We start from the raw sequence: 26,832 nt of genomic DNA, 5'->3' as shown, positions 1-26,832 counted from the left end.
TCCCAAGGGGAGAGAGCAGGGCTGTTGGAAGGGAGGAACAGTCCTGAGGCTGCTCTGATTTGGCCTAGAGATCGTACCCACTAGCTGCCCCCAGTGCCATTCCGGTGCCATCCCAGTGCCTGAGCATCCCCTGCTCTTCCCTCCCTCTCAGGATCGAAGAGCTGACCCACGAGTTGGCTGCCAGCAACCAGCTTGTGGAGATGCTGTCAGCTGAGAAGCATGACCTACAGCAGCGCCTGGAGGAGCCCCCAGCGATGGAGGGGCAGGTGGGTGGGCAAGTGTGGGGGGACACCAGCCCAGCACCTCCCAGGGCTTGGCTGGCAGTTGTCACCCCTGTTCCCTTCTGGGGCTGTGGCCAGGGCTCTGCCACATCCAGCCCAGCAGCGTCGAGTGTTTGCACAGCTGTGCTGCCGTGCTGGGGGGGCTGAGGGGGCACGAAGTCCGGGTGTGCTGTATCTGGGAAGAGGCCAGCAGCCTGTGCAGTCGTTCTGTGGGTATCAGTGCCGTCTGCGCCCGTCTGCCATTTAAATCCCAGGCCTTAAAATACCCCCGGCACCCCGGCGCAGTGCCAGGTGAGATCTGGGTGCTGCAAGGGATCAGAGCATCATGTTCCTGGCAGACGCATGGCACTGGCTGTGCTACCTCTGGGTGGCACAGCACTGTCCCCAGCAGCCATGGACCATCGGTGTGGGGGGAGGAATGCAGCATGTGCCCACTCGGTGACACAGGGCACCATGCAGCTACGGGTGTGTGGGTGCTGGTGGCCTTGTGCTGCAGGGACATGTCCCTTCAGCACTGCCTGCAGGTGCTGGCATTGGGACTGGGACCTGGCATTGGGCTAAACACCGGCACTGCAGATGGGCACTAGTGGGGGGCACTGGGATCAGGGCTGAGCCCACGGCACTGGCCCTGAACTGCCGCTGTCACCTCTCCTGTCGCTGCCTCTGCTCTGCGCCAGCCCCACGTGTGCCCGGGGCGGGCAGGGCGGCCAGTGCGCATGCGCGGCTTCCGGGCGTGGCGACTACAAATCCCGGCAGGCGAGGCGGCCGCCGCGCACGCGTGGGACCCGTGCCCTCCGCCATCTTGACATCCGAGCCAGACGCCGGGCGCCGCCGTGGCAGGAGCATCCTCGGCGCGGGGAGGCGCAGGGGCGGCCCGGGCTTAGGGGCAGCCCCGGGTGAGGGGGGCAGCGAGGAGAGACGGGGCAGCCTCGGGGATGTGGGGGGAGCTGTGAGGACAGAGAGGGGGGCAGCCCTGGCGTGGCTGTGAAGGAGATGCCGTAGGGTGGGATGTTCCCGTAGCACCGGGAGTCCCAGCGTGTCACCCTCCTAAGGGAGCGGATTGCTGGGGTGAGGAGTGCCGGTGGGCACAGGGCCTGAGGGAGCTGTGCCCCAGATGTGCTGAGGGACCGGCGGGGGCCTCAGGAAGGTCTCAGGGGCCCCCGGCAGCAGGTTTGGGCTCTGGGCGGGAGGATGAAGGAGACGTGCCGGATCTGCGCCCGGGAGCTGTGCGGCAACCAGCGGCGATGGATCTTCCACACGGCAGCCAAGCTGAACCTCCAGGTGCTGCTCTCCCACGTCCTGGGCAGGGAGCTGTGCCGGGACGGCAGGTCCGAGTTCGTGTGCAGCAAGTGTGCCTTCATGCTGGACCGCATCTACAGGTTCGACACCGTCATCGCGCGCATCGAAGCCCTCTCCATCGAGCGCCTGCAGAAACTGCTGCTGGAGAAGGACCGCCTCAAGTTCTGCATCGCAAGCATGTACCGCAGGAACAACGAAGACTCCGGCGCGGATGACAGAGCTGGGGATGGGGCTGTGGACCTTTCTAACCTGCCTGACGTACGGTACGCTGCCCTCCTTCAGGAGGACTTTGCTTATTCTGGATATGAGTACTGGATGGACCAAGATGAGCACGGCTTGGAGCTGCACAGCTGCCACACTTCAGAGGGAGCAAGTAACCGTCCGCGGCGCTGCCGGGGCTGTGCCGCGCTGCGGGTGGCCGATGCCGACTACGAAGCAATTTGCAAAGTTCCGCGGAAGGTGGCCAGGAGCATCTCCTGCGGGCTGTCCAGCCGGTGGTCGGCCAGCATGGGCAACGAGGAGTCATCTGTGTGTGACGTGGTGGAGTCTGCCAGCGCCAGAGGGCCTGTGGATGGGGAGAGCATGGAGGAAGGCACGCCAGCTTCCTCCGTTGAGTCCCTGGACACGACTGTGGAGGCGAGCTCGTCACAGCAGAAGGATGAAGATGCAGATAAGGGGGTGAAAGGGAATGGAAAATTTGATGATTTCTCAGATGACCACATGACCCCCAACTCCTCGTTGAGTGGGAACAGGCTGGAGCTGGCCCTCAGCTTGATCAAGGCTCTGGACTACAAGCCCCTCCAGAGCCCCCGTGGCAGCAAGCTGCCCATTCTGGTGAAGTCCAGCCTGCCCCCTCCCAAGCTTGGCCATGACTTGGCAGATGGCAACACTTCTGCTGGCATAGCATGTGCTGGCTCTGCCTTCCTGAACACAGACAGAAAATCCTTTTCCAGAGCTCCTCTGGGTCTTTCCTTGGAGATTTCTGAACTGCAGGAGCTGTGGGATGACCTCTGTGAGGATTATATGCCGCTGCGGGTACAGGTAGAGGTCATTGTGCCGCTGTTCGATTGAGCAGCATCCCGGCAGCCTGACGCTGGGCACACTAGGGATTCTTCTCTGCTGAGATAATACAGATAGCCACGTGTCACTGAACCCCGGGGCTAAGAATAGGCAGCTCGATCCTTTTTAGGTGTGCTACCTCTGTCATTCTGTCCTCTGTTTCCTCCTTGTGTTCTGGGAAATGAACCTCACGCCCCTCCTGCAGCTCTGCCCATCAGTGCAGCCTGCAAGATGGGTGTAAGCTCTTTGCATGCTTTGTAATTTTTCTGCTGAGAAAACACCACTGTCACTTCAGCTTTATCTTTTACAAGTCAGTGTGACTTTTACTCACAACCAAAGGGAATGTTTTTAAGCTTCTGGGCATGTGTTTTCCAGTAAATGTGTTTTCTTTGTGCCTGAGTAATTGGGACACCTGGCTTCTGCAGATCAGGCCTCCAACCTGCTCAACCTGCAGATCTGCCCAGGTATATGTGGCATGTGCCCTGAAGAAAAGGTGTTTTCCTTGCAGGTGGATTTGTGCCAGAGGGTGACTTTAGGGTTGGTATTGTAGATAATTGGTTTATTTTCTGATCCTTTGAAAAGATTCATCAATTAATGGCAGGTGTTGCTGAGAGGCGATGAAAGCTCCTGCTTTCACAGGACTGTATGATGCTGCTCTCTACCTTGATGGTAGTCCTTGGGTACCTCCCAGTTGCCTCTGTTTTGCTGGCTTTAATGAAATCTTCATTAGTATGCAGTCAAAAAGCTGAACTTGTAACTCCTTTACTGCTTTCCTTGATGAATAGATGGCTTCAGTCAGCTTCAATTCAGCAATATCCATGTCAGCCTAATTGCATTCCCATTAGCAGCCTCAGTGTCGTCTAATGCTCTCGGTAGCCCGGGGGATTAGAAAAAATGCTTGTTTATTCCTATTGCAACTATGGCTGTGCTGAATTTCCCTTCCCATTTAGTCAACTCTGCTTACTGTCCATCTGCTCGGGTGTTTCCCGACGCTGTGTGTTTTACCCCTAAAAGCCTGCTCAGGAGCTGATGCTAGGGAGGGCTGTGGAAAAAACTGATTTTTATCTGGCACACAAAGGCTTTGCACTGGCAGCCGGCAGCTGGAGATGTGAAGCAGGGCGTTGCTGCTCCTGTAGCCTGTGTTGCTTGCTACTACTTTTCACTGCTAGGGATATATTTATGACCTAAAAATAGGCTTTCTCTTAACAGAATGTGGCACAATCAATGTGGCACGTTTACGGCTTGGCTTTGTGTCACATGTTGCCATCCTCCTCTTGGAGCTGCTTTAGAGGAGTTTCTTCATCCTCAGCCTCTGCCATCTGACTGTCCCTGCCAGAAATTCATCCTGCAGGATTTTTTTTTTCTGCTTGTTTCTTGGCTGTGGCAGCAACACTTGTGGTCTCTGGTGCAGGGTCTGGCAGAAGGGGGAAAGCGTTTAATCCTTTGGGTGGCTTTAACAGCAAAAATGAGTAGTTGGTTGCAGGTGGTAAAGTAAATGATTATTGTATAAATTATTTTTCTCTTTTTACGAGCAACACTCTTTCTAAAAGTGAGGTACTGCTGTCTGCAGATTCATGTGCATAAACGCCTTACTAGTAGAATAAAAGGGATATATAGGATCACAGTTCCCCGATTGCTTTTGGAAAACTGCAGTCCTTTAAATTTACTGCTGTAAGCTACAATGACCGAGAGATCTGCTGTCAGGGCATGTGATATTGTAGGCGCTGTCTTCTTGGGTGTTCTCTTGAACCAACTATTCTTCCCCTTCATCACCACAGCCCCAGGAAAGTGCCACCAAACCCAGCCTTTGTCAAACCTGCAGCTGCCTGTGGTGCCGCGCTGGCAGCAAGAGAAGTGCTGCCCGACTGGCAGTCGGTCTTTTACCCCCCTGTTCTGGGCAGATGTGAGCTTGGCGTGCTTAGATAATGCTGTGATTGTTACTATTTTTTTTTAAAGAAGTGTTCTGCCTAGGTTAGCGTGTGCTGACATTGCTGGGGCTGCGCCGAGGAGCGGTTGTCGGCAGAACGCTGATGTGCTAGAAACCGCCGGGGAGCTGTGCTCCTGACATGGCTGCGGTGAAGCATGAGGGAGGCAGCCTGGGCTTGGGGACTTTGGACTCTGGAGCTGGCTCTGCCTTTTCCCCTCTCTGCTTTTAGCAGGCTTTCTGCTTATTTTTCTTTAAAATGTGCAAATTGTGAGGAAAGGTGTGTTTTCATTTTTTTTTTCCTCTATTTTCTTTTCACCAGCCTTATTTCAAAATAGCTGCTGTGTGACATATTCCAGCAGCTCTCCCTGTCCGATACAAAGCCTTCTGGCTGGGCAAATTTGGAATTACTTGCTGTGACTGTTTAATTTTTCACTAAAATCCTAACAAAACATCAGGCTAAAGGGAAGCTTCTTTAGGGAAGCTGCTATATGCAAGAGGCCTGGGGGAGCTTCCCTGCGTGTCTTTCTCAGAAACAGCATTTCTGTGGCTGCTGAGGGTGAGGATTCGGTCTGACAGGGCTAATCAGTCGGCTGTTGTTCTCCGTGCGTGGTGCTGCTTGGAGCTGGTGCCCCATGCATGCTCTGAAAAGCTCTGGGATGTTCTCGCAGCCTCTGCCCTGCCGCCCTGCACTTGCCAGGGCTCTCACTGAAGGCAGACATTGGTACAATCGCTCTCGTATTGCTGATGATGTTCAGGAATAACGGGTACTGTGTGGGCTGGGGTGAGTGTGTGGTTTGAATGGTGCTCTCAGGAGTTAACTCGCTAGGCAGGAGATAGCACAAGAGCAAGAAGGGATGACAAGGGATTAGTGTGTGCTCAGCCAGCAGGGTCTGGCAGGCAGCATGTCAGAAAGTAGGCTGGTTGCATCCTCAATAAATGGGTATGTGTCATTAAAAAAAATCTCGGCACTGAATTTGCTATGGCTTGTGGAGGAGCTGCAGGGAATCACACACGGTGTGGGCACTGGAGTGTGGGGAGCTGTGAAGGAAAGCCCAGGGAATCACAAGTGGAGGGGTTCAGAGTTGGGGGTGACTACTAGGTCATGGCAGGGGGGTAGCTGGTGGGAAGGGTTGAAGGTTGTGGGCTTGATTAAGACAGAGAAGCTCAGTGGGGCATGTTTAAGGCCATGCTGGAAGGTCTCTGAGGGCTGACAGCTGAATAGAAAAAGCCAGTGCAAGAGTTGAGCCATTTATGTCCTTTTTTTGTTTTCCTTTTCAGAATTTGCAGGATGAACATCAGCAACCAGCTCCAGGTGGCCCTGCAGCAGGGGACCACATGTCCGATCTGTGTGCTGCAGAGCTGCAGGGCAAAATCCAGCAATTTGAAGCTGACAACAAGGTATTTCTTTGTGAACAGCAAATTCAGTGCCTAGCAAGTCTGATGGAGTTAGAATCAGAGGGTGCCTCTAAGCCCTGCCAGAGGCAGGTGTCTGCACCTCTGTTCCAGCAAGGGTGTGTAGCTGACACGATTCTCAGGGCTGTTGTCATTTGGATTTGCATGGCTGAACCTGGTGCAGGAGAAAAGAGTACCTGCCTTTTGAGGCAGCTGCCTTCTTTTTTGCGAGCAGTAAGGGAGATCAGCGAAGAGGGGTCCTGTTTTCAGTTTGATTTAAAGGCTTTCATAAGAAAGAAACATGCAGCTGAGTTGTCTTGAGCAGATCAAATTTAACACATGATGTTGTTAGTTATGGTCTTGAACTCTAAGGTAGATTATACCCACTGGGAAAACAAGGGGATTAAATAGGAAAAAACATTGGGGTGGCATCTTTGTTTAAATCTGGGGACAGCTGTAAGCTGTTGTAACTGCCTGGGCCACGAAGTTTGACAGGGAAATAAAAAGGCCCAAGGCCCAGTAAATGCAGCTGGAAGTGTTTAAACAGTCCTCTTAAGGGCAAAAAAGTCTTGGGCAAAAATTTCTCAGGTTGTAAACCCTTTGCTTTGCAGCTGTGCTGTTGACATGCTGGCATTAGGTAGACTCTTTTGTGGTGAAGCCAGAACTTGAGGCTAAATAAGCCACTAATCTGATCAAACGTAAATTACCCAGACTGGCAGTTGCTGCAAGAGTGTCTGGGTGGTCAAAAGGAGACAGTGAGAGAAGGGGCTGGAAGCTGCAATGCTCTGGAGGACCTCAGAAGCAAAGGGGACAGTGTTTAGAATGTGTAGCTTCTCCATGTTGATTTTTTTTTTTCAGATCTCTTGGTAGGTTTTGGGGCTGAAGCAGTCCCTTTCCTCTTAAGGGAACAGAAACAAATGATAGAAACTGGGAAGGCTGCTGGGCAGTCTGAGCAAGGCTCTCCTGGAGTGTGTGGGAGGCATATGATATGTGAATCAGAGTCTGGAACCTCTGCCCTGCATATGGGGGCTGCACTGCAGAAACCAGCAGCACTGAAACAGTCCTGTGACGGGACTGAAGGTTTTATGTTTACTCACCAGTCTCCACCCAGCTCAAACAGCATTTATAGACTCTAGAGGAAGGCACCTTTATCTTGATGTGGTGAACACCTGGGCTGTGTGGACTTGAGTAAGGAGTGGAAGGAATCCTGAGGGTGTTTATGTAAAGCATTAGGCAGGATTAAAAAACCAACATATTTCTGTCTTCAGTTGTTACAGGAAAAGCTGAATGAATTGAATTTTGAATTAAAATCTGGTCAAGAAAAATTGCAGGGGCAAGATCGTACAATCCAGAGTCTGAATGAAGCCCTGAAGAGCAAAGAGAGTAAGGTAATAGTTTTGGGTGGACAGGGTAGTGTTCACCAAAAGAGGAAAGTGGGCTAGCCCTGTAGATGGTGACTGAAGAAAGCATGAAAAGGAATGCTTTAGCCATTGCTAGCCATCCTGCATCTTATTAAATTATTTCTTCTGAAGCTCTTACTTTCGTGTGATGCTGACATGTGTCATAATCCAGGCTGGAGGCTTGGGATGGACAGGTTTGTGCTTGGTTTGCCAGTGACTGGGCTTGGTGTCCTTTGACTTGCAGACAGAAGAGCTGTACCATATCATCGAAGGGCAGAATGAGACAATTGCCAAGCTGCAGGACATGTTACACAGGAGCCACCTGGGACAGCTGCAGGTATGTCCCTGGAAAGCCTCAAATACATTGGGTTTCGTTTTGCAGGGATCCTGATTTTTAAATCCCTCTCATGACATGAATCTTTGAATTTCTCTGCTTCTCACTCTTGTCAGATGTCAGAGAGCCCACTCTCATCCCAGGAGCAGCAAATGTCACTGCTGGATCTTCAGAATGCACTTTTCTGCACCAAACTGGAGGTGCAGAAGCTGAAAAGGGCTCAGCGCCAGAAAGAGCATCAGCTGGATGAAGCCAGGAGAACAACCCAGCTCTTAGAGACCATGGTGCGTGAGGAAGAGCAGCAGAAAGAGGCAACCTGGAAACACAACCAGGTATGACAAACACTTAGCCTGGAAGTCTCTGGGTTTGCATGACCAATGTAGTCAGTACTCTGCTCTCTTTCATCATTTCTGCCTACACCAGTCTGGGCACACTTGGCTAACACATGTTGCAGGGAGAATTCTACAGCCTCCTTAGCTTATCTGAGGATTTAGAATCAGCAAAGACACTTGATAGTGGGTATGTTGTCATTTGTATGTTTTTGGCTGGTGCAAATGTCCCGTCTCTTTTTGTGGTGTTACTAAGTTAATGCCCACTGCTGCACAGGTTGGCTGTAATTGACTGTAAAGCTCTACCTGTGGCCAGAGCAAGGGCTTTAGAGGGATGGATGCCCTGGGAAATGAAATAAATTCAAACTTTGTCACTGTGGAAGTGTGTTTTGAGATGCAAAAGCTGTAGTATTGCAGAATGTTTTTGGCTGTTCCCACAGCCCTTGTTGCTCTTGGCTTCTTCAGGTTGGCCTGCTGTTTATAGGTCTGTTGAGGACTGACTGCCAAGGTATGTGCTTTTCCCTCACAGGAGCTGCGTGCTGTGGTACAGCAGCTGCAGGCAGAGCTGCAGGACAAGGCTCAGCAGCTCCAGGCTGCGGAGTGGGAGAAATGCCGGGAGCTGCAGGCCCAGGAGCAGAGACTTCAGCGTTTGAGTCAGAATCTGTCTCGCAAGGAACAGCTTCTGCAGGTGAGATGTGGAAAGATTCAAGTGAGCATAACTAGCCAGGACCACTGCTCCTCCTTTGGTGTCTGGTGTTGCAAAAGTCAGTCTGTAGAATTCATGCTTGCCCTTCAAACAAGGGAAGAGATGCTTCTGGGCTCCCAAGATGAGAAAGAATACTCAAAGTACCTCAGCCCTCAGCAATGGTGGGACTCTATCACCCTTTAATGTGGGGGTAAGAGCAAGTATAGGGTGGAGGTAGTTAGCCCTCATTCTCCTGTGCTCTTTCTAGGGGGGGGTTTCTGGGATGACAGTTGTACTAGGGGCATATGTGTGTGACCTCTAGGAATCGAGGGAGCTTCTGCAATGCCAGCAAAGCTTGGACAAGAGCCCTGCAGCCATCAATGTCATGTTGGAGAAACTGCAGCAGCGAATCAGTGACAGGGATGCTGCTCTGGAGGTGAGCGAGCACAGTCTGTTGGTGATGTCTCAGTTTTCCCTGAGGCTTGGCCTTTGGGCTACCATCAGCAGTGAGGCCCTGGGAGTGACCGTGTCTTCTACATGCTCTTCATGGCTCAGCCTTCCAGAGGAGTCCTCTGAAAGGGAGAGCTCAGGTGCCTCACACAGCGAGTGGTGGGCTGCAGAGCCCTACTACCCCATTCTGAGTGATCACCCTCTCTAACCGTAGCGAGCAGTGGATGAGAAGTTTTGTGCCCTGGAGAAGAAGGAACAAGAGCTGCAACATCTCCATCTCTCATTGAGAGAGCATGGAAGTGACCTGGAGAGACTGCGCAACGTCCTGTCCAGCAACGAGGCCACCATTCATGTGAGTGCTTGTACCTGGGCATGCGTAGTCCAGCCTGACTGTGGTGTGGTGCTAGACAAACCTCCCTGTGAATGCTCTGGTTGTTGCTGGACAGAGCAGCTGCAGGGTGCTGGCCTTCCTCTGGCCCTGTGTGAGGGGCAGGTTCCTGGGTCACTCGAGTTTCTAGGCTGGGTGTAGAGGTGAGTTTGGTGTCTGGAGAGGATGGGGTGAATCTATGTGACCCCACTATCAGGAGGGACTGGTGTTTCCAGTTTTGCTTAAGTCAGGATAAAACCTTTGTCCTTGGTTGAGCTGCTTCTTTTGTGGTCCCCAGAGCCTGGAGAGCCTCTTGAAAGCCAAAACCCTGGAACTAGAGCAGGTCTTGGCAACCTGCCAAAACCTCCACTGGCTCAAGGAGGAGATGGAGGCCAAATCCTGTAGCAGGCAGAAGGAGCAGGAGGGGATCATCCAGCAGCTGCAGACCTGCCTGCATGACAGGAACAAGGAGGTGGAGGTAAGGTGTTAGCTTGGCTTCCTGAGCCTTCAGCTGGTTTCTGTGCAGAGAGGGTGGTCCCAAACCAGAGCCTGCTGGCTCCCTGTCTCTGAGGAGGGCACTTGAACCTGTGCCCAGTGCTTTGGGAGCTGGTGGCTTTCGGTACCTGGAAATGCTTGTGTTTGCTGAGACACCATTCTCTTGGCTACACCCAGGCTGAAGAGCTCTTTGTCCTTGAGCAGCTTGCAATTTGATGGTAGCAATGTCTCTCCATCTCTCCCTTCCTTTGCCTTCTTCAGGAGCTTACAGCAACCCTGCTGTGCAAGCTGGGCCCAGGGCAGAGCGAGATAGCTGAGGAGCTGTGCTTGCGTCTCCAGCACAAGGAGAAGATGCTGCAGGATCTCCTCAGTGACAGGAACAGTCAGACCATGGAGCATGATGCTGAAATCCGGGAGCTGCTGCAGGCCATGAGCACGAAGGAGCAGCATTGCCGAGTGAGTTGTGTACAGTGCCACAGTGGGGAGGCCAGAGTGGGTGGCTCTGCCTTGTGTTAAGCAAATAGAAACTGGTCCTAGGTTGGTCTTGGCCCATCACATGGGAGCAGTTATGAATAAGCAGCTCTTATAGCAGTGATCAAGTGTCAGGTCTCTGCCATTAAGTGATCTGGGCAGGGTTTGTGTATGTGATGTGGAGGGAGCTGCAGATCTCCCTAGATATTTGAGTGCCTGGGCTTGGGGCAGCAGAGGGACCATGGGACAGTTGCTGCTTCATGTAAGTGTTACCAGACCAAAAAGGGAGACTCTGAGCTGATTCTTGTCTAATGTAGAAACCCGAGGAAGCTCTGCCTGTTGCCTCTTAACTTACATGTTAGTCAAACTAGTGCATGGTTCTGGGCATGTAAATGCCACGTAAAGAGCCACAGTTCCCACTCTTGCACACAGGGTGCAGTTCAGTGTTACCCAAGATACTTTGCATTGAGTTGCCTTTCATAAAAGGGGGACTAAAAGGCCAAGCACTGTCTCCTCTTTGTCATCTGCTCTTCTCCCTTCCTGAATGGGGTGTGAGAAGCTACAGAGCTTCTTCCTCTGTAGGCAGAGGCTGAGCCTTGCTGCAGCTCTCTGGGAGCTTTCTGTGAGTGGCTGGGAGCAGTAGCTCCCAGGCTCATTTGCAGATAATTTCTGGTCTTGAGTGTCAGATAAATACTGAGGTGGTTTCCTTTAGTCTCTAAGGAAGGTGAGGGACAGGGATCCTATCACAGATCACAGCTCCGATGTTCCTTATTTTTTCTACTCAATCAGGCAGCTGCTGAGAAGATGGCACACGCTCTGGCTGAAAGGAGCTGCGAGTTACAACTCATGCGCCAGCATGTGTTGGGAAAGGAGCCTGTTGGAACCCAGTCAGCTGGTGCCAGGCTGTTAAAGCAAGACAAACAGCCCATACAAGTAAGAATCATGCATTGCGTTTCTCTGCCTGTGGCCTTGGGGCTCCAGAGAGAACTGATGGTGACAGGAGGAAATGGGAGAGAGGGGAGCACCACAGAGAATGATAGAAATGAAAGTGGGATTAGGGAAGAGACTTCTATAGGTGGAAGAGAAGAAATTGAGGAGCAGAAATGCTGCCTGGATGTTCTGATCTTGATTCCACCAGCTTTTGTCACTCAGTGTCTCGTTTCATTTTGATCAGGCAGTATTTGAGTCCTTTAGGGCACGTGAGAGTATGAAAGAAATCCACCCTCTGACCTCCCAGCATTGACCCAGTCCTTCCTTGGGCTGGGCTGCCTTGCTGTATTGTAATCCCCTCCCTGACATTGTCACATTCTAGAAGAGACAAGAGGGGCTAATTTTAGGTCCCACTAATGCTTGGCAGAGCCTGCTGGCTGTTTGCTGTCTCTTCCACAATTGGAGTTGATATTTTTAAAGCAGCTTTGCTAAAAACCCCTTTGAGGCTGAACACAACTCCAAGGCCACATATGCCGTGCTCCTACTTGAGCAGCTGTTGGTGGTTTGTTGGTGAGCTGACATTTGAACGTTTTTAAGCAGCTGTAAACAAGTTGCTTGTTTCTATTCACAGGATCATAGTGAACTCTAGAGACTTCCAGGGACATGTATATGGTCCAGGTTCTGTGCTTTACTTCCCACACTGTCCCTCTGAGCTACATCTTTTAGTGAAGATGTAGGTCATAGTAGAGTCTCAGTTGAAAGCTGGGTTTGCTGCAGTTAAGTGAAACCTGTTTAATCCTTACTATGAAGAAACTCACTGCCAGCGATCTCCTAGTGCCAAATTAAACAAGGCCAGAGCCCTGTTGCCCACACATACAGTTTCTAGGTTGGGTGCCATTCACTTGTCCCCACTGCCCAGCTAGATCCCCTTAATTGATTTCTCACATTTCAGAGGCATCAACAAAGCATCCAGCAGCTTTGCTGCAATCCTAGAACTCTGGGGAAGCTATGAGAGCTACGTTCCCCATAAAGGTGCCAAACTGGAGGCTTTTGTGTTTTCAGGAAATACTGCAGAGGGATTGTGGAGCTACAGCCATTGCCGGATCCCCCCAGGGGGACAGCAGCTGCAGGACAGAGGGAGGTGAGTGTGGTGACAGCTTCTTTCAATGTCCCCAAACATGACCAGGGTTTTTTGCTGTGGAGGAAACATGGTTACATGGAACTATGAGAGGGTAAAGAGCTTTGAGCAAGTATTTAGAAATAAAGCTGTGCCTCCCGTTTGCATGGTGGTTCAGGGATGGGAGTGTGGGAAAGAGAAAGGCTGGTGTCATCTTTGAGGTGAGGTGCTTCCACTGAAGAGCTGATGCTGTCCAGTGGAGGACTTTTGACTTTATGGTTGAGACAAGTGCATCTGGTTTGGGTTTTGCCTTTGGGCCAGCACACCTGAACTTTGCTGGGGTGGGACAGCAGGCCTGGGGTTTTGCCGTTGCTTTGGGCTGCTGTTCAAGGATTAAGCAGGGAACAAGGCTGTTTACTAAGAGGCAGCATGATGGAGAGCAGCACAAGCATCGTGGATTTATGTTGGTAAAGAGGGGTTCTGTCTTACCCTGGCGTCAGAGCTGACACATTGTAACCCTGCAGTAACCAAGCTGTCTTTGCAGTTACAATGTCAGCAGCAGACCTGGAGAAGGATCTTGTTAATGCCAAAGAGGAGCTGGAACTCATGGCAAAGAAGGAAAGGGAAAGCAGGGTAAGCTTGTGATGGAGCCTGTGCCAATCTCCCTTGCTTACAGGAGACCATTGGCTGTCCCTCACTGGAGGTTTTGGACCCCCTTATTGTGACAGTACCTCCAGTGAGAGAAATGAAGCAGCAGCTTGCAGTGGGGTTTTGGCTTTTTGAAATCTTTCATGAACTTCTGTTCCACTTCTGTTCCCTCCCTAGAGGGAGCTCACTGCTCTCCAGTCTGTCGTGGCCACACAGGAGGAAGAGCTGCAGGTTCAGGCCTCAGATATTGAGTCCTTGACCAGGACCATCCAGATCAAAGAGGACCTCATCAAGGTGAGATAATGCCCTCTGTTGGGTCAGTTCCACTTGGGAAGGCAGCAGAGAAGTCTCTTCTTTCCCCACATTCTCAGAGTAATGCGGCTGGTTGTCCATGGATGGTATTGCTGCTGATTTGCCTGCAGCCCTCTGTGTAACTTTGGCCAGAAGGTCTCACACCCAGGCTGTTGTCTGTGCTTAATACACTCTGGGTGCTTTGGCATTTCTTAGGAGACTTGGGTCTTTCCAAACACTGGAAACTTTTGGCAGTTGCATTCCAAAGAGGATTACAAAGGTCCAACTGTCCTTGTTACTGAACCTTCCTGCTCTTGGTTTTCAGGATCTGCAGATGCAGCTGGTGGATCCTGAAGAAATTCCAGCCATGGAAAGGCTGACACAAGAAGTGCTGATGCTTCGGGAGAAAGTGGCCATAGCAGAGTCACGAGGACAAGAGGCTACTGGAAACAGAAGGCAGCAGGTAGTGTGCTGTGTGGGGCAAGCTTGGATGTGTTTATATTTCCACTGGTGTTTGGTTATGAGGCTTTGTTTTTGGCCTTTGGGTGTGCTGAGATGTGCTTGTTCTTGGAATCTGGCTGCAAGTGCTAAAGGGAACACAGAGGAGAGGATTGGTTCCCTTTAGCACTTGCCTCAAGGGCAGAGTCTTTTTGGGAGTCGAGGGGTGATGCTGATCAACTTGATCACTTGGACACAAGAAAGAAAGGGGAAGCCCCTGTTTCTCTGGGGCAGCCACATGCCTCCTTTGATTTCTGTCTAAGTGTTGCATCTTGTCTTTTCTCTCCAACCAGTTGTTACTGATGCTGGAAGGGCTGGTGGCTGAAAGGAATCGGTTAAATGAGGCTCTCCAGGCAGAGAGGCAGCTCTATGGCAGCCTAGTAAAGTTTCACACGCACCCAGACAGGTAAACGACACTGCCTTGCCTCCATGCTGCCCTGCTCTGCTGCTGGGGCAAGCATGGGTGGCCTGGTGGATCAATCCCTGAAGCACTGATTGTTCTGCAAGTTTGAGAGTCCTCAGTGGGAAACAGGGAGTCTAGGCAAAGAATCAGACAAAAATGTGGGTTTGGGAGTCCAGGTTTTAGGCTGCCTTCTTCCCTTGAAGAGGCTGTAGTGGCCAGTTGTAAATGCTATGTGAACTCCCCACGTTGCCACCTCTTGTTTGGTCACTGGGGTTGCCATCTCTGTTCCCTGGGTTATCCCTTCCTGGCTCAGTTTCCCACCCACACTCGGCCACCTTTCAGAGGCTGCTGCCAAATTCACAGTTGGGTTGATAAAGATCAATCTAGGTGCTTATCCAGGCAGTTGTCCCGCAGCAGCGCAGAGTGGCCTACGTTCTTTGTCCTTTGCACTAATCCCCTGCCCTTCATGGGGCTGCAGCCTCTGGGATATTTGAGCTACCTGATAGCAAGAGAACACATAAGTGGAGTGCCTGGGTAAGTGCTGAAGAACAGCTGTGACTAGGAGTCCCTTACCATGGGCTGGAGCCTTTTTTGGGGGTGGCTGTGCTCTTAGGGAGGTTTAGAGGTGAGGCAGGAGGTGGCTGAGCTGCCTGGGGAGCGTTCAGGGAGTGTGTCCCTGGAGTAAATTGGCAGTCCTGGATGGAGGAGCCAATTAGTGTGTGCTTGCTGCAGCCTGTCTAACCCTTTTCCCTCTTGTGTGGCACATTTGCTTAGCGCTGCGAGAGACCACACTCTGCAGGTGGAGTTGGAAGGGGTCCAGGAGCTCCGGGGACAGCTGGAAGAAGCTCTTGGAAGAAGCTTGGAGCGTTTGAGCAGGCTGGAGACTCAGGGCACCATAGGAGGTGGGGAACAGGAGCGTGTGAGAGTCCTACCCCAGCATGCCTTCTGAGCACTGGTGCTCGCCTGCCTGCCACGGAAACGGTTCACTAACTGAGCGCACCTGTCTCACTGACTCTGGGAGGGTTGCTTCGGTACTTGGTAATGGTACAATAGAACTGGTGCGGGGCTTTTTTTTGTTTGTTTTCTTTTTGTGCTGCTTCGGAAACGGCGACCAGTGCAATCCACCTGTGTCTTTTGTGTTATGTTCCTGTCTGACCCACCCTGGTGGCCACTGATGTATTTGCACATTCGAATCATTCCATTTTAGTTGATTTCCCTCCATCTCCCTTCTCCCACCCCCATGGGCCAAATAAAGATTCCCTTTCTCTGAAGGAAACACCAAATGTTCTCCATCATCTCCCAAGTGCATGAGTGTGAGTTTTTGCATTCCCTTACTGTTTTTCTTACCCAGTGACATCCCCCTTTTGGGTTGATGGTGGCTGGCCCAAAAGGAGAAGGGGTGTATGGAAAAGTGGGTTCCAGAGCCAGAGAACTTCAGAAGGGCTGCAAGACCTGGTGGCACTTGCCTGGGGCTCTTACACAAGTCCGAGTGTAGAACTAGTAATTGAATTCATGCTTAAAAAATTATTTTTACTGACTTTTTTTTTTTTTCCTTCCTAATTTTAAGTTCTCTCAGCCTGGCTTGCGATTGCCTTCAAGGGAGAGCTTCCTCCTCTTTTTTGACAGATAATGTGGAGTGACTGAGACCTGTTCCTGCTCCCAGGGTTGGGATCTGCTCCCTTGTATGTGCACATCTCGCTTACAGGCTCCACATGCCCCTTGACCAATGGGCAGTGCCCTATTTCTGCTCTGGGGACAGTTTCACTTGCCCCCACTGCATACCTTTTCTAGGGCATCTTTCACCTCCTTGGGGAGTGTTGGGGCTGACATGAGAGCTGAAAAGCAATAGCAACAGCTTTCTGATGACCAGTGCTTCCCATGTGCAGCAGGGTATGGATCAGCTGTCTCATACCCGATCACTTCCCAAAGTGGAACGAGCAAATATTATTCTGCTTGCTGGGAAGCTGAACTAGGAGCAGGTGGAGCAGAAGAGCTCCATCCACCTCCATGGGCTGCGCCACCTGGACCTGCGACTACTCTGCTGCACATCTTGTGACTGCTTCATATGGCACCAGCTATCCCATGCCTTGCACCCATGCTGAGGTCTTCTCTTCCCCGCCTCAGGCGGGGACAGAGGCAGCACAGCTCTCGCTTCGCACACAGCAGGTCAGTGCTGCTCCTTGGGTTCTGCACTGAGCCACATGCTGAGTTCTGCAGTTCTCATGTGGCCTGAAGGGACCCAGCTGGTGGCTGCTGAACAGCTCTGGTACACAGTTAACTTTTCCTTTCTTGTGTTTAATCTCATTCCTTTCTTTTAACTTCTCTATGTAGCACCATCTTTTCTTTCTCTTTCTGCCGCTCACTGTGTAGGAGCCTTTGTATCCCTGTGCTTATCTTTCTACCTTCCCTCCTCCATCCTGGCTCTGATGACCAGCTAGCTCCCTCATCCCTCAGGTACTATGGAGCCCAGTACCCAGCACGGGCTCATTGGTGTGGCATGAAGGAAGTCTTAGCTGGTGCTCCAGCAGCTCCCATCTCTTCTGGTGTGTGTGTTTTGCTGCAGATCTGTCCCTGGCCCTGTTCACATCACTTCTGTGAAGTGTCCCAGAGGGGAATGTTATTGGAGGCTGAGGTGTCCCAGCCTCTCTGCTCTGTTCTTTAGGGTCTCCTTTCATCCCTGATACTCTGAGCTGTGTGCTCCTCTGCCGTGCAGGAGGACCAGCCTGAGCATCCCATACCTCAGAGCACCCTCTCACAAACTGTGCCATGCTTTGTGCTGTCTCATAGCTCTCTGTGGATGTCTCTCCTTCCTTTCTTAATTTCTCTGGAGACTTTGCTTCCCTTCCCTTCTTCCCAGCAGTGTGAAGACTTCTAGCGCAGCCAATTCACCCAGGTGTCCTGTGCCTGGAGGCCACATGCAATTTTCAAGCCATGCAACTAATTCTCTTTGCCTTCAGGCTAGGTGTGAAAGACAGAAGAGTCTGTGAAAAATAATGCTGGGATTGCATCCCTTGTCTCCTTTGCTGGTAACAGAGAGCTGAGCAAGCCCCTGTCCCTTTGAATTTGCACCCTGGTGTTGTCCAGCTGCGATGGAGGGTTCAAGCACTTGATGAAGAGCAGCCTGGGCACAGTCTGCCCTATGTGCACTCTTCTGCACCCCCTCAGCACCAGCTTCCTCTTCTTCCCTGTGTTTTGTTTTACTTTGAGATTTGTGCTCCCTTTTTCTGCACTGGGACCTGTGTGGAGCTGTGGGCGATGGTGAAGAAGGGGGGTGCTGTGTTCTGGCACGTGTGGTGGTTCTCCCATGTCCCCAGAGCAGCTGTGCTGGCTGGGAGTCACCTTGCCCTGGTGTTTCAGCCACAGTGACCCAGCTTGTGAGTCCCCAGCAAAATCCATACCAAGGGCCTGCATCCCCTCACCCTTCGGGGCCATACAGGCACTGAGCTGTAGCCCTAGGTCATTTGTCACCTGGCAGGTTGTGTCCCTGGGGTCTCACAGGGCTGTGCTTTGGCTATGCTGAATGCCACCTATGGAAGCTGCTTCTTCCTGGGGGTGCTGCTGCCACTTCCAGCTGTCTTTAAGCATTTTGGTCCCAGAACAGCACTTCTTCATGACGCCTGTCCTTGCTCCCTGAGGTACAGTGGCTTTGGTGAACAGGCCCTACCACACAGGGAGATGGCTGCCCACGCTTGGCAGTGACATGCCCCTGATTTTTGCAGTCTCCTGGCTGTTGCTTGTCACAAGTGGATCTTCTGAGTGTGCCACCCTCCACGTGTACAGTGTGCTGTGTAACCACGTGCCCTGCTGTGAGGTGTGCTCCTGGCTGGTCCCTCCAGTCTCCCTCCCAGGAGCTGTATGCTTCCCTGCTGGTTTCTCCTTCATCAGCAACGTTTGGCCTCTCTTCCCCTGCCAGGATTTCTCTACATTTCCCCGCTCTGTGTTCAGCCTTGCCTGGGAGCTCTAGGGTGCTGGGTTTTGCTGCAGGAAAAGCAGCTGCATCTCCTGTGGGACACAGACAGCTGCCAAACCTGGCCCTGCACAGCCCCAGGGGCTGGTTCTGGGCCATGTCCAAGCTCCGCTCTCCCTGGGGAGAAGTGGGGCTGGGGGTACACCCATATCCCAGCACAGGCAGACTGAGCCTATCAGGGAAGGCAGGGCCCTGTAGCTGGGTGGGAGGGAGGCTGCCCAGACAAGGAGTGCAAGCCCTTTCCCCAGACTGTGCACCAAGGGGCAGGAGCAGAGCTGTGTGCAAGTAGAAAAGCACATCCCCAGGTCAGATCTGTGGGGCAGGGTGGGCCCTGGGCCCTGTGTACTGTGGTAGGGGACACAAGCATCCCTCAGCCCTGCTGCAGCTCAGCAAGGCCAGTGTGGTGCTTGCAAAGAGCCCAGTGCCATGCATGGAAGCAGGGTTTGGGTGGCGTGGGCAGGGTGGCTGTTGGTGTCCTCCCTGAGTTGCCCCTGTCTGGGCAGCCATCATTTGGGGTGCACCCCTGCCAGGTCAGGCAGTGCCAGTGAGGCTCCCTGCCCAAGATGTGGGTACCATTGCTGGGGTGCCATCCCTGGGGCTGTGGGCAGCTGGGACTGTCCCCTCCCTTGGTGCAGGACCAGCACAGGGTGCTTCAGCACACAGAGAGGATGTCAGGTTACAGGGACAGCAGGGAGACCTTAGTCCTGCTGGGACTACCCCCACATCAGGCACAGGCAAGAGCAAGCATCTCCTGGGAAGAGAAAATAGAGGTAGTGCCACCATTGCCACTGCTCTGAGCTCTTCATTGTGCTATGCTGTCCCCTAGGTCAGGCCACGGGGACAAATGCTGATGATGCCAGCACTATCTTCACTGGCAGCACTGAGGAGACAGCCCACAATGCAGCGACCTGCCATGTGAGTCGGGGCAGCATGGCACTTGGAACAAGGGTGGTGGAATTGGGCACTGTGCCTCTGCCCAGCCTTTGGAAACGTCCCCATCATCCTCTGCCTTTGTCCATCTAGAGAAGCCAGTGGGTCTCTAAGGAAGCTGGAGGCACTGAAAGGGACCCCATAGGTAGCATGGCACCCTCCATGCCAGAGCGGGAGCTGCGGGCAGAAGAGGAGCTGCGGGAGCTGAAGGCACAGCTGGAGGAAGCCGGCTTCTCCTCTGTCTCCCACATCAGGCAAGAGTTCTGGGACACTGGCGCTGGCGGGCAGCAGTGGCTTGAGGGGATACCCCTCATCCCAGCCGTTGCCTGCCCATCACAGTGCCTTGTGCCCCCAGGAAGGTGATGCTGAGCCTGTGCCTGGAGAATGCGGAGCTCAAGGAGCGGATGGGTGAAGCTACATCACTGCTGGAGAGCGGGGAGCAGGAGGAGGCTGGGCTGGGCAGCTCCCCAGTTCCTGAGCCCCGCAGGCTGCAGCGGAAGAGCCGTAGCAGCCTTGGGGACCACCCGGCTGGTGGCAGTGGGGATGGCCAGGGGATTTCAGCAGAGAGGCGAGCTGTGCCCACCAAACGCCCAGCGCTGGAGGTGCAATCCCAAGATGATGTGCCCAAGAGACCCTTCCCTGGTGCCCTGGCTGGAGAGGACGGGAGCCATGTAAGTGCTCTGGGCACAGGGGAATGGGATGGGGGTGGAGGCGGGGAGCTCACAGCTTGTGTCCCCTCTGGCAGGCGGAGGGCACAGTCCCTGGCAGGGGCTGGCCGGGGCTGGGCACAGAGCTGCGCTCTCAGGTGGCACAGGGCCAAAGGCAGTGCCAGGAGCTGCAGGACAAACTTGCCGCCTCGGAGGCTACAGTGCGGGCACAAGCTGAGCAGCTGGAGAAGTACCACGTCCTGCTTCGTGAGTTAAAACCCGCAGTGGGATGGGGGGAGGGCTGTTCTGAGCCTGGCATGCCCTGTGCACAGTGCTGTATGTGGGGTAGTGGGGGAGAATCCTGCCTGGAGGGGGACCCTGGGCTGACAGGGCTGTCCGGCAGGTGAACCCCACACCCAGCAGCTCAGCAAGCAAGTGCAGGTGGACTTCCAGGACCTGGGCTATGAGACATGTGGGCGAAGCGAGACAGAGGCTGACCGGGATGAGACCACCAGCCCCGGTAAGGAGAGCTGGGGCTCCAGGGGACCCCGTGCCTTGCCCACTCAGCGTGGAGAAGTGACACTGTGCCCTGTTCCCTCTGCAGAGTGCGAGGAGCCAGATGTATTCAGCGAGCCCAGTCTGGGTGAGGAGATGGCGTCCCCGTGCCAGCCAGGAATGCCCGGGGTAGGCAAGGCTGCTCAGAAAGCCGTGGCCTCGGCAGATGTAGGGGTCTTACACCAGCACATCCAGGACCTGAAGGTGCAGCTGCTCAATGCCAACAAGGTGATCCAGAGCCTGCAGCGCCGCGCCCGCTCTGTCTCCGTCACCAGTGGCTACACCTCAGGTGCCGAGCGGTCCATGCCAGGTCCCACAGCCCTGGTGTCCCCAGCTTACAGCCTCACTGATGAGGACGAGGGCTGGCAGTCGGATGGTCACAGCACCCTCTGCCCACCTGCCCTGCGGGCACACCGCGACCTGCAGCACCTGGTGCACCGCGTTGCTCTCCTCGAGGCGCAGCTGCCCACAACCAAGCCCAGAGGGGTTTTGCCCAAGGAGCTGCAATCTGCTACCTGGCCAGGGTATGACTGTGGAGATCAGGGCCAGATGGGAGGCTATGGGGGGACTCTCCAGGGGTTGCCTAAGGTGGTAACTTCTTTTTGAATGCTTTACCTGCACCTAGGTTCCTGGACCATTTACACAGCAGACAGATTGCCCATGGTACCCCATCCCTGCCACGCTCTCTGGCAGGGGTCTGGTGGCCCTGTTGATCCTCCACTCACCAATCCCCCTTTTAGGAAGTACGACTCGCTGATCCAAGCGCAGGCTCGGGAGCTGTCACACCTGCGGCAGACACTGCGGGAGGGCCGTGGGGTGAGCCGCAGCCTGGCCCAGCATCTGCACGATGCTCTGCGGTCCTTCGAGGAGCTTCTCCGCGGCACTGACATCGACTACTACCTGGGCCAGGGCTTTCGGGAGCAGCTGGCCCAGGGCAGGCAGCTGGCTGAGAGGCTCAGTGACAAGCTGGGCACTAGTAAGTACCTTTGAGGAGCACTGGGGCTGGGCATTGTGGGGCATAGCAGGCTGGGAGGGGATACTTTGATGGGTGCCGTGAAAGGCTGGGGCTATTTGGACACTTCATGCTTTGTGGGCTCCCTACTCCAAAGCAGGGTCTGCTGCCGCAGCTCTCTCTGGTAATGGGGAGCTTGTGGCATGGGGACACTGACTGATTCTTCTCTGGCTTGGTTTTTCAGGAGATCGACAAGATCGGGAGGATAAAACCAGCCATGAACTCCTGGCACTGAGGTACCTGTTCTAGGGAGGGCTTGTGGGACCTACTCTGCATGGGAGTAGGGAGCTGGGAGCTATCATTGCTTTTAGGGTGAGAGTCCAGGCAGCCTCACAGCATGAGTGGGATGCAGCATGTGGGGTGTCATGCCAGAACATGCACAGCACAGCAGGGAAGGGCTGTGGGATGGGGGTCACTCTGTCCTGCCAGCTCCTGTGATGGGCCATCTCCACAGACTCAGCCGGGAGCTCCAGGAGAAGGAGAAAGTGATCAAAAGTCTGGAGGCAAAGCTGCAGGAGCGCTGCGAGTCCCCAGGCAGCAGCCGCTCACCTTCTGAGTTGTCCCGCTCTGCCACCAGCACCTCCTTTGTGTCCGAGGGGCTGGAGCCCTGCTCTGATGGGGACACGGCCAGCGAGTGCAGCCAGTGCCACCAGGAGCCCGCCCGACTCGCAGGTACCGCAGCGTGCCTGGGGGTCACAACCGTGGGCTGGGGACATGCAGCCCCCTCTGTAGCGTGTGGGCCCCTGCAGCAGTAAGTGCCCACCGGAGCACTGTGCCCCAACGCCAGCCTGGGTGGGTGAACACACAGCACCTGGGACTGCAGGGCAGCATCTCAGGGAGCTCTGCTGTGGTGCCACAGCCTTGTAAGGCTGGGACAACCTAGCCTGCAGCACCTCTGGACACAGTGACCCAGCTTCTTGGGGTGTGCTAGGGCCCCTGAAGAGGAGGCATTCCCGCCAGGCTGAGCCAGAGCCATGCTAACATCTCTCTCCATCTCTCTCCTGTCTTTAGGCCTTCAATTTGATTCCTTGTCTAAACCCATTAGTGTTACCCTGCCTGCAGTGGCCCCTGGGCTCAGCCCCTTCCTGCCTGCCGGGCCACCCCCTCCCACCACCGCCCCACTCCTGGGCTGCTGCGGGACCCCGCTCTGCTCCCTGGCCGAGGCGCAGCAGGAGCTGCAGGTGCTCCAGAGGCAGCTGGGAGAAAGTGAGCGTTGCATGGGCTAGGTCCTGCATGCTCTGTGTGCTATGCCTCATGATATCCTGCACTCTCTGACCTGCCTGTCCTGCCCTGCCCCTCTCCTGCTCCCCAGGACCACTGCTTTGAGGTTTGGTCCTGTCACTCTGGCTGAGGGACAATGGGAACATGTGGCTCTCATGTAGAGAGGACCTGGCAGGTGGGATGGACACAGCCTGAGGTAGCGCTAGCCCTTGATGTGGGCACTTGCAAGTCCTAGGGCTGGTTTGGTTGGTTGTTGTGTAGGAGTGGAGCTGAGATCCTCCAACTCATGCCATGTAATCAGCAAGCCCCGCAAGAGCCTCTGCGCTTCAGGGGGAATGGGTTTGACTGGGGCAGGAGGTCAGTGATGTGGGATCACCTTGGGAGGACATTGGGCTGCACTGTTGGACAGAGGGAGAAGGAGGCTAAAAGCACATGACGGGGGTGTGTTACCCTTATTCTTCCTCCTTGCTTGTTGCCCTCTTCCTCACTGCTTTGCCCTGTGTGTGCAGATGCGACGCTGCCTGCAGCTCCAGCAAAGCCCTCAGCTCCACTGGGTCCCTTTGGAGAGGGCAGCAAAGCTCCAGCATCACTCTGCTGTCATGGCGTGCTGCAGAGCTTGGCTGGGCCCCCTGGGGCCACTGAAACCCCCACCGTCTGGGATGTACCCGCTCCTGGCCAGCCGCTTTATGGGGCCCTGCCATCGGGGTACCCCTCTAGCCAGAAACTAACAGGTAAGGTCCATGCCGCAGAGCGTGGGGGCATCCTGGCTGGGTGTGGGAGAACAGGGAGGAGACTCGGCTGTGGGTCATGGCTCTAGTATGGGGCAGAACGGTGGGGATGGTACGAGGCAGGTGGTAGAGCCAACATGTCCCCATTTCCCTGGCTGCGGCAGGGGCAGACCTGCTGGAAGAGCACTTGGTGGAGATCCGTGGCCTGCGCCAGCGGCTCGAGGAGTCCATCAGCACCAACGACCGTCTTCGGGAGCAGCTCGAACGCCGCCTGGCCTCTACGGGCAAGGCCAGTGGTACGGCATTGCACGTGGGCTGCTGGGCAGGGCTTGGGGGGGGCACAGGTTTGCACACCCATTGCACAGAGAGGACACACCACCCCCATGCACGGTGGGGTGTTGGGAGAGAGATTCAGCACCAGTCCCCCCTCTGCAGGATTGCCAAGTGACATCTACACCCAGGGGCTGGAGCCAGGGCTGCAGGTGACCAGGGAGAACCAGGCTCTGCGTGAGGAGAACCGGACCCTGCGGCTCCAGCGAGACCACCTCTCCCAAGGTAGGGCTAGGCCACCAGTGTCCCAGCTCTGAGTCCCAGAGGGCATTGGTGGTGACACCTCAATGCTCTCTGTCCCCAGAGCTGGCGCGGGTGCAGGAGGCACTCCTGGCTGCCTGCTCTCGGGCGCGGGAGGCTGAAGCGGAACTGGGTCAGAGGTGTGGGGAGCAGCAGAGGCTGGCAGAGGAGCTTGCTGAGTGCCAAGAGACCGTCCGGCAGCTCCGGGACAAGCGGCATTCTCTGCAGGAGGACAACAACAGGTAAGGCTTGGGGCTCACAGGGCTGGGTGGCACGGCTGGCCCCAGACTCATGTTTCACTCCACTGCAGGCTGCAGCACACGGTGACACTCCTGCAGCAGCAGAGTGAGGAGCATCACGTGCTCCTGCAGACCCTGCGTGCAGAGCTGCATGTCTACGAGAGCCTTCCTGGTCCCTCTGCTGAGACCCGTGCAGGTACAGGACCCGCCACCAGCCCCTCCCACCCCACCACCAACCCCAGCTCTTCTGCCCAGCTCCCAGTCCAATGGTGCCTGGCCCCTCTGCAACCCCTGGGATCCCAAACACCCCTCCCTGTCGTGGCAGCAGGAGGGACGTGGTGGCCCTGCAGGCAGTCAGCAGGGAGGGAAGGCCCCCCAGCTGTGCCAGGCATGGAACCATGGCCATTCCCAGTGGCTTAGACACTTCTTGTTCCAGGCTGCTTCCCATCTCCTCCGGTGCGGGATGTTGGCACGAGCTCGGCAGCTCCCCACTTCTCCCCACTGCCCTCTGACACATCAGAGGCCCAGCGGATGGATGGTGGGTACCAGAGCCTGACCTCATATGTGCCTCAGGACTGCTGAGTTCTGACAAGCTCATGGCACCACCTTTGCTGGGCAGGGATGGAGAGCCCAAGGCAGAGCCAAGCCCCTGCAATGAGACAGGGAGGGGCTGCATGGGGAGCAGACAGTGGTCCTCACCCAGCCCTGCTTGTCCTACAGAGCCTCGTGGGGTAGACTCACCGGTGAGGAAGAGCGAGGGACCGACAGGGACTCATGTTATCGGCCGCCTGGACACCTACCGGGCCCTGGAGCAGCATGTTCTGGAGGGGAAGGTGCTGGCCCGTGAGCTGATGTGTCTGATGCGCCTGGCGCTCTGCCCGCTCCCAGCAAAGGAGGTAATGCGTGGGCAGGACAGGGCTGATGGCGGCTGGGGGATGGACGCTGCTCTGTGGACCCTGCACAAAGGGGCTCCTGAGCCCACCACCAGCCTCGAGCCTTTCAGGGCTGGTATGTGGCAGGGAGCGCCCACCCCCGGGGCTGTTGCTGGCACTGCCCTGCTGTGTTGAACTGGGCATGGTGGGTCCCTGGCTGCAGTGGGATGTGGGTGCCCCAGCAGCACCTGCTCCCGCACCCCTCTCCTGCAGGCATTGGGGTGCACAGGCGCAGGGCACCTCTGGGGCAGCGCCAGCACCCTGCACCGTGTCCTGGAGGAGTGTGCGTCCCTCCTCACTGCGTTCTGGAGCACCCCTCTGCCCGGCAGCCCTGCACAGCACCAGGGCAAGGTAAGCACCGGGCTGGGCACTGGTGGGGCTGGATGCTCGCTGGCCGCTTATCATGCCAGTCCTGTCCCAGGAGCAGGTGCTACAGGGTGAGATTGCGGCACTGCGGGCCCAGCTCTCCGAGAGGGAAGATGCTCTGCAGAGCATGGCCAAGCGGCTGCGCAGCACAGCCCAGCTGAAGGACAGCATGGAGCAGTTCATTGTGAGCCAGTGTACGTGGCCTGGGTGGCATAATCCTGCTGCAGGGTGGCACAGCCAAGCTGGACTGGTCCTCATGTGCCTGGGGCGGCCCCACAGCACAGAAACCTCACCAACCCCCATCTCTCTCTCCCTTGCAGTGACCAGGACCCACAACGTGCTACGCAAGGCCAGGACAAACCTGGAGGTGAGTTTGCCCTGGCATCCAGGGCAGAATGGGGTGAGTGCCCCTGCCCTGGTGAGCCCTGGTGCCCTGGGAATGGGCACAGATGGCAGAGTGGTGGCTGAGGGGGGGTGCTGAAGTGCTAGCTGGATGTAGTGTGGCAGGGAGACACACACAAGGACCCATTTTCCTTGGCTGTCCCCAGCCTGTGTCCCTGGGACACAGCAGCCCCTGGTGCAGCTCCCCATCACTGCCATGTGTCCTCTCTCACCAGGTGAAGGTGCAGCAGGCTCTGCCTGTCGTGTGAGCCCCAGGCATGGCAGGGAGCGATGCCCCCTGCAGCAGAACAGCCACTGGCTGCCGAGCCGTGCAATTCCGGAGGGTTGGAGCGGAGCCTGTCCCTGCTACTACTAAGGGCTGGGGTGGGCAGTGGTCTGGAGTGCCCAGTGCTGCACAGTGAGCGGGTCTGGGCTCATGTGGTGTTTGTATGCCTTCACCTGCGTTCGCTTGGCCCGTGTTTCAGTGCCTGCCCCGCTTCTGCCCTCTGCACTGAGCACCTCTTGCCCCAGGACTCGGTTCCGCTTGTAACCCTGCTGTATACCCGTCCCTGCTTGCAGATGTATGTATATGTATATGTATATAGAGAGAGGTATTGGAGCTGCGTTTCAGGGGCTCCTTGGGCATGTCAGGGCCCCAGCACGGGAGGAAGATGTAAGAAATGCCATGTTCTGCTCAGTGGCTGGAGAGTTCCCAATAAACATTTCCTTTGGATTGTGGTGTTTCTGGCACACCTGTCTCTGCAGCCACGCATCCCCTGTCCCCAAGCCACCTCCAGCACAGGGTGCCATAGACACCAGCTGGTCCCATGGGAGTGGCCCTAAGCCCCACGTCAGCACCTCAAGGGCACCTCTGTGCCCCACCAGGTGCTGCCTTCCCTCCCTCCCCT

General features: G+C 55.2%; 1 protein-coding gene across 2 annotated transcripts; it reads left to right on the top strand.

Annotated features, from left to right (window-relative positions):
* The first annotated feature begins 1,210 nt into the window (after nt 1–1,210).
* PDE4DIP (phosphodiesterase 4D interacting protein) lies at nt 1,211–26,674 on the top strand. Of its 2 annotated transcripts, XM_082054060.1 has the most exons (38): nt 1,212–2,621; nt 5,845–5,964; nt 7,227–7,346; nt 7,603–7,695; nt 7,809–8,024; nt 8,551–8,709; nt 9,029–9,142; nt 9,371–9,508; nt 9,822–10,001; nt 10,280–10,474; nt 11,279–11,422; nt 12,482–12,560; nt 13,081–13,169; nt 13,362–13,478; nt 13,801–13,938; nt 14,267–14,379; nt 15,151–15,278; nt 19,170–19,258; nt 19,367–19,527; nt 19,629–19,944; nt 20,019–20,187; nt 20,324–20,440; nt 20,525–20,999; nt 21,216–21,451; nt 21,672–21,723; nt 21,942–22,159; nt 22,499–22,693; nt 23,218–23,439; nt 23,601–23,732; nt 23,872–23,991; nt 24,071–24,248; nt 24,317–24,441; nt 24,682–24,783; nt 24,966–25,141; nt 25,391–25,528; nt 25,599–25,737; nt 25,864–25,910; nt 26,161–26,674. In XM_082054060.1, exons 1-38 carry the CDS (start codon nt 1,473–1,475, stop codon nt 26,191–26,193), a joined length of 6,732 nt encoding a protein of 2,243 aa, XP_081910186.1. In that variant the 5' UTR covers nt 1,212–1,472; the 3' UTR covers nt 26,194–26,674. The 2 variants fall into 2 exon arrangements, with proteins under 2 accessions (XP_081910187.1, XP_081910186.1); XM_082054061.1 differs by lacking the exon at nt 24,682–24,783 and having other exon boundaries at nt 1,211–2,621.
* The last annotated feature ends 158 nt before the right edge of the window (nt 26,675–26,832 follow it).

The sequence above is a fragment of the Streptopelia decaocto genome (genome assembly GCF_964273445.1).
Source record: "Streptopelia decaocto genome assembly, chromosome: 5".
Lineage (NCBI taxonomy): Eukaryota > Metazoa > Chordata > Aves > Columbiformes > Columbidae > Streptopelia > Streptopelia decaocto.
This window is presented reverse-complemented; position numbering and strand designations above follow the sequence as displayed.